This window comes from Drosophila innubila (genome assembly GCF_004354385.1).
Source record: "Drosophila innubila isolate TH190305 chromosome 2L unlocalized genomic scaffold, UK_Dinn_1.0 4_B_2L, whole genome shotgun sequence".
NCBI classification, from domain to species: Eukaryota; Metazoa; Arthropoda; class Insecta; order Diptera; family Drosophilidae; genus Drosophila; species Drosophila innubila.
Window position 1 is genome coordinate 6,469,629 of NW_022995372.1, and position 10,842 is coordinate 6,480,470.

Below are 10,842 nucleotides of genomic sequence, written 5' to 3' on the forward strand. Positions count from 1 at the left end.
CCCAATACCAAATTAACATTTGTTTAAATTAATTGTATCAATTATGAGATAAAAAGTTTAAATATAGATTGTTAGCGATATTAAACAAATAAAATGTCAAACTCAACTGAACTCTACATTTATTTTCAAATAATTTCAAGTTTTTAATGCCATTTTCGATTAACAAAATAGTCTAAATTTTAAAGCAATCATTATGGCCAACATAAATCAACGTCTTCAGTCAAGTAATTCAGCATCAACATCGGATCGCTTGCGTAACAAGCGACGACTTCAAATGTATCTCAAGCTCATCGATTTGTACAGCCAACACGAATGTTTGTGGATGGAAAATCACAAGGACTTTTTCAACTTTGCTCTCAAGGAAAATCTGTGGGAAGAGATTGCCAACCAAATGATAAGTCCTTTAAATCCCATTCCAAATGTAGATAAATGGAAGCGGTTAATACACATATTGCGCTACAGAGTCCAGTTTGAGCAAGTGCACCAGCAGGAAGCCAAATTTTATAACCAGGTCGATGAGCTGCCGCGAAAGCTGTGCTATTCGGATAAATTTCATTTCCTATTTAAGCACATGTTCGATAGAAAAGACCAAAGCTTACAACCGTCTACAGCTACTGTAGGTATATTTAAAATGTACTACGAGACTTATTTGACTAATATTTGCTTAAGATGCCACTGGATAAATCCGAGGAGCAGCCCCAAGAGAGTCTCGCTGCCAAGTGTATGCGAATGGGAAGGGAAAAGTCCAAGACTCGTGTCTCTTTTTCACACAAGCTAAAAGCGATGGAAAGCTTAAGGAATCGTCGACGCAGTACCCTCCTCCTGACACCCGAAGCCTTTGAAAATCTAAAGTCGACGGGCAAGAAACGCTCCACATGAATCGAAGAATGAACAAAGAATATTTTGTGCCTTCATAAAATTCGACAATATATTTACATATAGCCTTTTTCGATTTTATTACATTTCTTTTGTTTTAGTTTTAGTTTTTTTTTTTTTATCATAATAATTTGTTTTGCTGTGGTTTTTTGCCATTTAAATAGTAAAACGATTTTTTTTTTATATAACAATTCATAATTTTAAGCTTACAATAGTTTCTGTTTTTTATTTTAGTTCGTACTTCTTACAATTTTCTGTTTTGCAAACACGATTTCTTCAGAAAACAGCTTTTATGCAAATATACAACGTTCAGAACATGGTTTTGCATTAATTTTAATATCTGTATATATATTTATATATATAAATTTATATATGCATATAAATGTATACATATATACATATATATATATATATAGATAATTATGTATATAACTAAAAAATGCGTAAATAAATCGTTTTGTATGTTTCTTCTGATTCTGTTACTATCTTTTTTCTTGTAGTTTCCTTTTTATAAAAGGAACAAATTGAACACGTCTAATAGAACATGTTTTATGTTTAATATTATACAGCAATAATTTGCTTTGTGGTGTTATTTCTCTGATTTGTTTGTTTGTTTGTTTACACACAATAATCGATATTATAAACCTGAATTGTTTTTGTTATTTTGTTGGTTGATTTTAAAGCGGCACTCTAATTGTATTTTCGCTTAGTTCCTCTCAGTTTAGCACAATAGCTGTCGGCTGTTCCTGGTTTGGATGAGCAGCAGCGGCAGCGGCATCTGCTATTTTCCCACGCGTCTCTGTATTGTTTACCAAGCAGTAGTTTATTGTTTCTACATATTTCTATTTCTATGAAATGGCTGTTGAAAGTTTTGGTTTGAACGCATCATTCCCACTCAGTAGTGCCGGGCGGCTTGGCTGTCAAGTCGTACAATACCCTCGAGATTCCATCCAATTTGGATATATCGCGCACAATTTGATTTAGAACCTGTCAAGCATTCAGTTTCAGTTAATGCAATTGTTTCAACTATCAGTTTAAGTGATTTCAACTTACTTGCAATGGCAGTTGAACGGAACCGGGTACAGCTGGCACTCCAGTCATAAAATCGTTCGTTATGAATGGACGCAGCACCACAGATCTTCTACAGGAAGGCGTGCGATTAATGGGATCACGATCAAAATGAACGGGTATCAGAACCACAGGCATTTGTGAGATTTTTCTGTACAGTCCCGCTTGCATAATAATCTGAAATCATAATTGTACATATTTAATTAATCAAATAAATGATTAGTTTATAATTAAACTAATGATTTCCCTATGTTATACTCGACGTATTTTAGCTACATCACTGCATCTCTACAAAACATGTTAAACAACCAAAATTAAGCAGCTAAGAGACTACATTTTAGGTACAGGGTCTATACGAACTCACCTCATTGGCAATGGCATCCGCTTGCCGCAGCTGCGCCAGCACCACAGTGTTAAGGGTTGTGTGCGTTATATCCGTAACCAGATACTGCACGGGCTCGCCAAAGATATAACAGACCCGATTTACATTATGCAATATGCGCGGTATAATTTTGGCCAAAAATATAAGATCCGACCAGTTGGGCTCGTGGCTCGTCGTTGACAAGCCCACAACATAGCTATAGGTGCGCTTATCGCCCTGCACACCCACCGAGCGAACAGGCAACAGTGTTGCCTGAATATCCGAATTGGCAGAGATGCGGAGTAGCTCCTTTTGCTCAGCTTCGCTGGTGGCGCCGGTTACGCGATTAATAAGCGCATGATTCTTATGCAGCTTATTTTTGTAGTCCACAATAACTCGCACAATGACCTGTTAAACATACGGAATGTATTTAATACACATCAATTGCAATTCACTGTTTGCCACATGCCTGTGTCTCGGAGTAGTCCTTTTCCATGTACGCCTCCTCGGCGCACAGTACGCGAATGGCAAGGCCAGGTCCTGGGAACGGCTGTCGCTCGACCAAATCCGCTGGCAGACCAAGATCATTGCCCAGATCGCGCACCTCATCCTTGTGGAAGTCACATAATGGTTCTACAACGCGTCCAGCACTGCGCAGCTCACTGTAAAGATTTGAGACTACATTAGCGAAAAGTTGTACTACATCAGATAAAAACTAAACAAATAGATAAAAATTATATATCCGTAAAATGGTGTGCCAGCACTTGCCTACAACTTGTTGTAGGATCAATTTCTTTAAAGTGTTTTGCTCCAGGTATATGTTCCATATATGTTCTGCTTCAGTTATATATATCTATATATATAGTACATGAATTTTCTAATAATTTTCCCAAGGCATACCAAAAGATAAACTAAAACAATTTAAATATATGTATGTATCTTGAATATGCTAGCGTTCTACCGAATCAGATCCGTGTCATTGTGATGCGTCTTGATGGCTTCGGCATTTTTGCTGACCATATTGGAGGCGGACTCAATTAGATCGGGCCGCAATGTTCCTTGCGCCAGCATCACCTCCTCGGGCTTAAGCTTTAGCTCGGCGACCACATCGTTGGTCACCTTGACGAATATATCACCGATTATTTTACGCTTTTCCTCCGGATTGTAGGTCTGGCATAACATCGGTGTCTCAACCACCGAATATTGTCCGGGCCTCTTCACTTGCGTGGTACCCTTGAGGAACGTGTAGCCTTCCTTTCGCACTATCAAATCAATGCCAATCTCTCGCAGCGAACGCTCCACCTTTTCGCTTTCGTTCTTTCGCATGAAACCTGTGCAACGAATTGATTGAGAAGGGTTTTTATTAATATTGATAATCGTGAGCAAACGTAAATAGCTACATTAATGAAGGAACCACGCCTTTTACCGTTCGTAACAAAATTATAATAAATATAATTACCATTATCCACATGCACTGCAATTATCTGACTGGGATGCACAGCACATCGGAGCAAGGCTGCACATACAGTCGAGTCGACGCCGCCACTGACCAGCAGCTGGAAATGAGTTCAAGAACTCAATTATTTAATAATTCCTAGACAGTTTATAAAGCCAAGGACATACCAAGACCTTATTGTTTCCCACTTTATCACGAATATATCGTATGCAATCCTCCTTTCGATTGCGCATGGTGAAGTTAGCCGTTATTTGGCAAATCTCATAGAGAAAATTGGAGAGTATCTGTTTGCCATTGATGGTTAGATCGACTTCCGGATGAAATTGCACGCCATAGATTCGTAACATTTCATTATAAATAGCAGTTACAATTCTATTCGTTGACCAGCCGCCCACTTTCAGTTTCTCTCCCACTCGGTCCACGCTATCGCCATGGGTGAGTAATACCGACTGTGTGCGGCTAAGGCGACTGCAAGAGACAACAAAACGTACAAATTTAATAACAACTGATTTGTTGAAATGAAGCGAACGTAACAATTAAGATTATTATAATCAAATTTATAACATTGATATTATTTTTTTTTTCAATTTTATTAATAAGGTATTTTTTCAATCTAAATTAAAAATAGTAAAATAATAATACTAATTTAAGTTTAAATGGTTAAACAAAATTAAATTAATTGGATATAAAAAAGGGTATCTCAGTTTTTCAAATTCATCTGAGTCACATTTTTCGAGTTTAATTTTTAATCCCATAATTTATGTTTGTGATCCCTGGGGACTGTTTAAAATAATTTATTTAATTTAATTAAATGTTATGCCACGTGTAGATCAGTTTATAGACTACGCTAAAGTGAACTGTTCTTGGCATTTGTTTTTATCTGGCAGCATTGTATCAACGGTCAAGTGAGCTTGGAACTTGTACGCTTTCTTTTGGCTGCTGGGATGGGAATAGGATAGAATATGGATGCACTGCAGCCATGATTACTCACCTAAACAACGGACATGACGTTTCAATCTCAATATTCTGCTGTCCATCTTCCCGGATGTCAGTCTTGAGGACCGTGCCACCAAATTCTTTGTTGATTAATTGCATGCCATAGCAGATGCCTAGCATTGGTATTTTCAGCTTGAAAAGATCGGGATCATATGTGGGCGCATCCTCGGCATAAACTGAATTCGGTCCGCCAGATATGATGATGCCACGATATCCGTTATCACGTATCGTTGATGCTGGCGTATCCAATGGCAGAATGTCCGATTCTACCAAAAGTTCACGCACTTTGCGATCTATGACCTGACAATGATAATTAATAATATAATTAGTAATCGGAGTATCTATCGTAGATTGAGTTGTCAATTACCTTGCCATACTGTGCGCCAGCATCGAGTATAACAATTTTATCATGTCGCAGTCCATTCTCCGCTGTCGTTTGAAATATATTTGAGCTCATATCTTTATCGTTGCAGCACTGTGTGTGAGAAAAGACACCAAAACAGAGAGAGAGAGTGTGTGTTATTTATCAATGTGTTGCAATCTTGTGAAGCAACAAAATCAAACTAACAATGTGCGTTCTTTTTTGGAGCGTATTTATATGCCAGATCTTGCCGTGCGTGTAACTAAAGCAGGTGCGTCGAGGTCTTTACTGAATTTAAAGCCATATCAAATGCAATAAACAAGGACAGGGTAACAAACAAGTGAAACACATACCGGCAAAATCTTGTGGATCACACGTAGAAACATTCAACATGCAGACAAATTAATTTGTCAGGCCGACGCAGTGCGTCCTATGCGACAACTCTACGATAGATAGATAACAAACATTTCCATTTTGATCAGCAGCAATGAGTTAACACGAGAAGGCCAAAAGGCGTCGGCCTTTCTCATACATACACATATGTACATACATATGTATAAATTGAGCATATATTTCAATACCAGGCGTAAGCTGAGGGTGGCGATGAGTTTGACGTAGGTCGATATAAAAGCAACAAAAACAAACAAAAAACTGATTTTAACTTTTCTAAATGAGAAACTACACACTGGACCACTTATTTAGTTGTGTTTGTGAGTGTGTGTGTGTGTGCAAAGGCCATGGTCGGGGGGTTGGGGGCCGGCTACTAACCGCGACAGATGACATGCAGAAAGAGCATGAGAGAGCGGTTGATGATGTTGTTTGAGAGTGTGTGTGGGTTCGCTTGCAAGAGAGAGCAGAGCAGAAAGCTTATGAAGTGACAGTCAACAGCAGCAGGCGGCAGACGAATGAGAACTCAAAACACGCGCAGCCAATACAAATGTCGTGGAATGCGAAAATGCGTAAAACGAAAAGTGCAAATGCAACGGAAAATTATTAATGTTTGTTGTTGCTCACTCCTATTGCTGTTTGGCAACCCTAGCATGCATTTTTAAAATCTTTCGTTTCTGCAGCATGCACTGAGATAAGGGCAACAAAAAAACACAAGTCAAAGGCTATCAACAAGCAGCCGCAGCAGCAACAAAATTAACAACAAAAACACCAACATCAATTAACAATGTAATTAAAGACGTGCTTGGGAGACACACGTGGGGTTAGGGGGTTGACTTGTTTGAAGCTGCTCTAACCACAAAACGACCACGATTATCTACAGATGTGTGTATATTGCATGCGGTTTGAAAGCGAATACAAAAGTCGGTCAGAACAGCACATTATTTGCACACGCAAAACAGCAAAGAAAATAAAATCGGCTCTCGATAATTTAGGTTTCCTTACCTGTGCACTAATTGCCGGACAGAACAGTAGGCCTGTGGTAAAAGCAAACAACTTTATTCTTAAATACTAAATACACGATTCTTATGTATATATGGGGCCCGGTATGCTTTGTCTTTTCCACTCCACTTTTCTTTTTTTTTTTTGGCAAATCGGCACCGCGTCCGTCTCCGTACAACCGCAAATATTTTACAATTTTCAGGGCCTTCGGAGAGCCGTTGCAGCAGACGCGTGAGCGTTAAACTAATGTCCCGAGTTGTTGTTGTTTTTTAGACGGGCGAATAGCTGCGATTTAGCACTGCCCAGAGCAAAAAATTTAAATATTACGGTGCTCTGCAACTAAACTTTTCGCGAATAAAAGCCGAAAGATGACATATTGACGAAGAAATTAGTGTTGGGTTATGTGCAAACGAAAAAGAACCGTTGGATCATTTGAGCACATAAGGTTCATTAAAATTATGATTGCTTTTATTGTTAATACAATTGCACACATTTCACAAATAATTAATGTGTCAATTCAGCTTACATAAATATGCTCTGACATGAATAATTTACACAAATTAATGTAAAAGAATTAAATCATTCGATCGATGAGCGTATTCATTAAAATGGAACCAAATGAGCGAAGGAGCTGATTTAAAGAAAAGCCATAATTACTCAGCACTAGATGAACATAATATTGCAGTGTTGCTAACGATAAGCGATATCAGTTTTCGTTAGTGTTAAATAATAGAATTATTGGAGTATTACCCAATACACACAATGTGGGCCCGCCAAAAATGATTTGCGTGCGCGCTATTTCGGTCGATTTGTGAAAAACAATTATTTTTATTGAATTAAACATAAACTATGGGTCCCGCAAACGTGTCACAGGCAGATATTAGCATAGAAGATGAAGCAGAAATATTGGAGCTTGAAAAATTGTTAGGAGAAGCTGAAAACGATGATGCGGACAATGCTGGAAATGCAAACTCAGCACAAGATAAAAAGTCACCACCTTTGTCTAGTGCTGTGCCTCGACTTCGCGAAGACAGCAGTTTTGCCAACGCATTTAGCTATGAAGTAGCAGTGAAACCCACTAAGACAAATGATCCGGCAAAAGGAAAACCAACCGAGCCGGAACTCGATTCATCTGACGACGAAGAGGTCAAGAACTTCTTGGAGCGCAAGTATAATGAATATGGCAGTGACATCAATAAAAAACTCAAGCAGCAACGTGAAAGTGCACATGAAAGCAAAGTGGCGCGTGAGGTGGATCAGTCGCTAAGGACAACAACAAAACTGGTCACATCAACGCCACAACCGGAAGCACTGCGTCTTAAGAATCCCCACAATCCAATTCAAAGAAAATCCCTAACGAGCAATTCGTTCCAAAGACCGCCGCCAGCTGCAGCAGTCACAACGGCCAGCCAACCAATCCAGCAAACACCGATCTCCACGACCTATACAGATCCGGTGTTTGGTCTGCGGATGATCAATCCGCTTATATCGAGCGCATTACTACAGGAACGCATGAATGGCCGCAAGGCTGTGCCATTTTCCGGCCTGGCATTTCACATAGAACGCGGTGATTTGGCCAAAGATTGGGTTATTGCCGGAGCATTGGTGTCTAAGCAGCCGGTACGCAATACCAAAAAGGGTGATCCCTACTCAACCTGGTGTCTATCGGATCTGCGAGGCGAGGTGAAAACTGCGTCAGTATTTCTCTTCAAAGAAGCTCACAAAGCGCTTTGGAAAACAGCGGAAGGAATGTGTCTGGCTGTCCTTAATCCAACGATATTTGAGAAGCGTGCGGGCAGCAAAGATGTCGCCTGCCTGTCGATAGACACCTCCCAGAAAGTCATGATACTGGGTCAGTCCAAGGATTTGGGTACGTGCCGGGCGACCAAAAAGAATGGCGATAAATGCACATCGTTGGTGAACTTAACCGACTGCGATTATTGTGTGTTCCATGTGAAGCAGGAGTACGGCAAGATGTCCAGGCGATCGGAACTGCAATCTGCCACATCAGGACGTGGCCTTAATGAGCTACGCAACAAGGTGTTGGGTAAGTTAAAGTCATGATCATTCTATTTACAAATCATTCATTTTTAACCTTATTCAAGGCAAGAGTGAAGTATTCTATGGCGGGCAATCCTTCTCGGCGGTGCCGGCCAAGAAAAGCGCCAACTTAATCAAAAAGGAGCGCGATCGTCTAAGCAAACTGGCTGGCTACGATGTGTCACCCTTTGCCCATGGCGTTGATCATGCATCCAAGCCCAGGGCCTACAAGCCAGAGGATGTGCCTTATGCCGAGCGAGGTGGTCCCGTTTCGCGACTGGCCGGCAATGTGGAGGCATCCAGCAAGCAGCGACATCAGGATCTGGAGCGACTTCGACTGTTGCGGGCCGAAAACGAACGATTTCAAAAGGAATCAACAGCAGCAGCAGCAACAGCAACACCACAGCCAACGCCTGCCACACCTTCTACGCCCACGTCAGTGAAAGTTGCCACGCCCACAACACCGCAGAGCGTTCCCGACAAGTTCAAGAATCGTGGTTTCTCCTTCGATCCCAGCCTCACGCCCAAACTCGCTGGCAGCGAGAATTTTAGCTTCGATGTGAACATTGGAGCACGACAGGCGCAGAGCGCCAAATTGAAAGCAGCTGCGCTGCTTAAGAAGAAGCCATTGGAGAAAGTCAATCCGAATTCGACGCGCGGCTCAGACACTGGCAAGCGACGTGCCATCGATGATTTGAATGAGAAATTCTCCAGCAGCGCGAAGCGCCAGAAATTGGAGGAGGAGGAACGGGAATTGATGCGTAAATCACGCATTGAACGCATTATGGCCGCCACGTCGTCGCACACAAATTTGGTAGAGATGCGCGAACAGGAAGCCCAGGACGACTACTTCAACAAGCTGGAACGCAAAGAGGCAATGGAGGAGAAAATGCTGAGCACCTACAAAATGGCCTGCAAGGCGGTGATCTGTCAACGCTGCAAATACACCGCCTTCTCGGCCGCGGATATTTGCAAGGCAGAGAAGCATCCTCTCAAAGTGGTTGATGCTCAGAAGCGTTTCTTCCAGTGCAAGGATTGCGGTAATCGCACCACCACCGTCTTCAAGCTGCCCAAACAGAGCTGCAGCAGCTGCAAAGGATCACGCTGGGAGCGCACGGCCATGATACGAGAACGTAAAGTTTGCACTGGTCGGGAATCCCTTTCGGTGCGTGGCGATGAGGAGACCTTCATTGGCAGCCTGGCCAGCAGTGCTAATCTTAATCTTCTCGTACCCGATGACGAATAAAACACACAAATTGCCTTGTTCTTCTTGAAGTTATGTATGTTTAGAGTAGATTGTAGTTTTGTAGTTTCAACATAAATATACATTTATGAATAATATTCTCATAACTCTAGAGATTCAATTTTTTTAAAGATAGTCCGAAAGTTTTTATTTTAGCTTTGTTTTATTAATTAATAATTTCATTAAAAATTGTTTTATGTACTTTTATTAAGTTAAATTAAAACCAATTCTAATTTTATAAATAAATTTGGCATTTTATTAAATCGGTGTATTATAATAGGTTGCTCTAAAATACATAAATTCAAGCATTTTCGACAAAATTAGTTCAATGCTACACCAATATGCTAGGATAACAAAAAAAGTGTTTTGTTTCCTTTATTAGGAATTATGGTAAAAATTTTACTAAAATTTTCCTAAAAATGTATAATGCTTTCATAACGGCTCTAATAAAAATAAAACTGTTCACTTTATGGAAATGGGGCTATAATTACTAACTTCTTATAAACATTTTTATTTGCGAACATAAGGTTTCCTAAATTTTTTTCTTGTTGCGAATACAAATTTTGAACTTAGAAAGCAAGCAAACGCAAAGTTGAGCATGAACGCAAGATGAGCTAACAGAAGTACACGAAATGAACTACAAGAACTGTTAACCAAAGTGCGCAGAAAAGAAAAATGCAAACAGCTGAGCAAATGGGAGCATAACAAAGCCCACAAAGCTATTTTATAGCTAGGTCTGGCTACTTTCAAAGATCAATTGCAAGAAAAATTTTAAAATTGTTATTAACCGTAAAAATGGTCCGTTTCATTATCGATAATGTCAAGATTGATGAGAAAACCGAGCACATAAAAACACTGGTTCCACGGTGTTGGGATAGAGATCCGATAATAATGCCGACAATGAAAGAATTGGTCGTAGTTCGCAGCGTTGATCCTAATTGTTGTGAACCAAGAAGAAAAGCTTACATACATACATACCTCCATTTAGACCTAAGAACTTAATGGATAAAGTCGAAGATAATATATCTTAACTTAACTATATACACATTTTA

General features: G+C 40.1%; 3 protein-coding genes and 1 non-coding gene across 4 annotated transcripts; 2 read left to right on the top strand and 2 right to left on the bottom strand.

The window, feature by feature from the left end:
• The first annotated feature begins 178 nt into the window (after positions 1-178).
• LOC117781925 lies at positions 179-962 on the top strand. The gene is made up of 2 exons (XM_034618809.1): positions 179-616; positions 670-962. Exons 1-2 carry the CDS (start codon positions 194-196, stop codon positions 877-879), a joined length of 633 nt encoding a protein of 210 aa, XP_034474700.1. The 5' UTR covers positions 179-193; the 3' UTR covers positions 880-962.
• Positions 963-1,370: 408 nt separating this feature from the next.
• Positions 1,371-6,910, bottom strand: LOC117781924 (GMP synthase [glutamine-hydrolyzing]). Its single transcript, XM_034618808.1, has 10 exons — positions 6,511-6,910; positions 5,125-5,232; positions 4,753-5,057; positions 3,929-4,229; positions 3,765-3,861; positions 3,267-3,636; positions 2,775-2,967; positions 2,309-2,713; positions 1,930-2,121; positions 1,371-1,863 (listed from the first exon to the last, which is right to left on the bottom strand). Exons 2-10 carry the CDS (start codon positions 5,212-5,214, stop codon positions 1,762-1,764), a joined length of 2,055 nt encoding a protein of 684 aa, XP_034474699.1. The 5' UTR covers positions 5,215-5,232; positions 6,511-6,910; the 3' UTR covers positions 1,371-1,761.
• Positions 4,571-4,704, bottom strand: LOC117782412. The gene has a single exon (XR_004617248.1).
• Positions 6,911-7,274: 364 nt separating the features above from the next.
• LOC117781996 (protein MCM10 homolog) lies at positions 7,275-9,897 on the top strand. Its single transcript, XM_034618901.1, has 2 exons — positions 7,275-8,554; positions 8,613-9,897. The coding sequence occupies exons 1-2, from the start codon at positions 7,357-7,359 to the stop codon at positions 9,791-9,793; spliced, it is 2,379 nt and encodes a 792-aa protein (XP_034474792.1). The 5' UTR covers positions 7,275-7,356; the 3' UTR covers positions 9,794-9,897.
• The last annotated feature ends 945 nt before the right edge of the window (positions 9,898-10,842 follow it).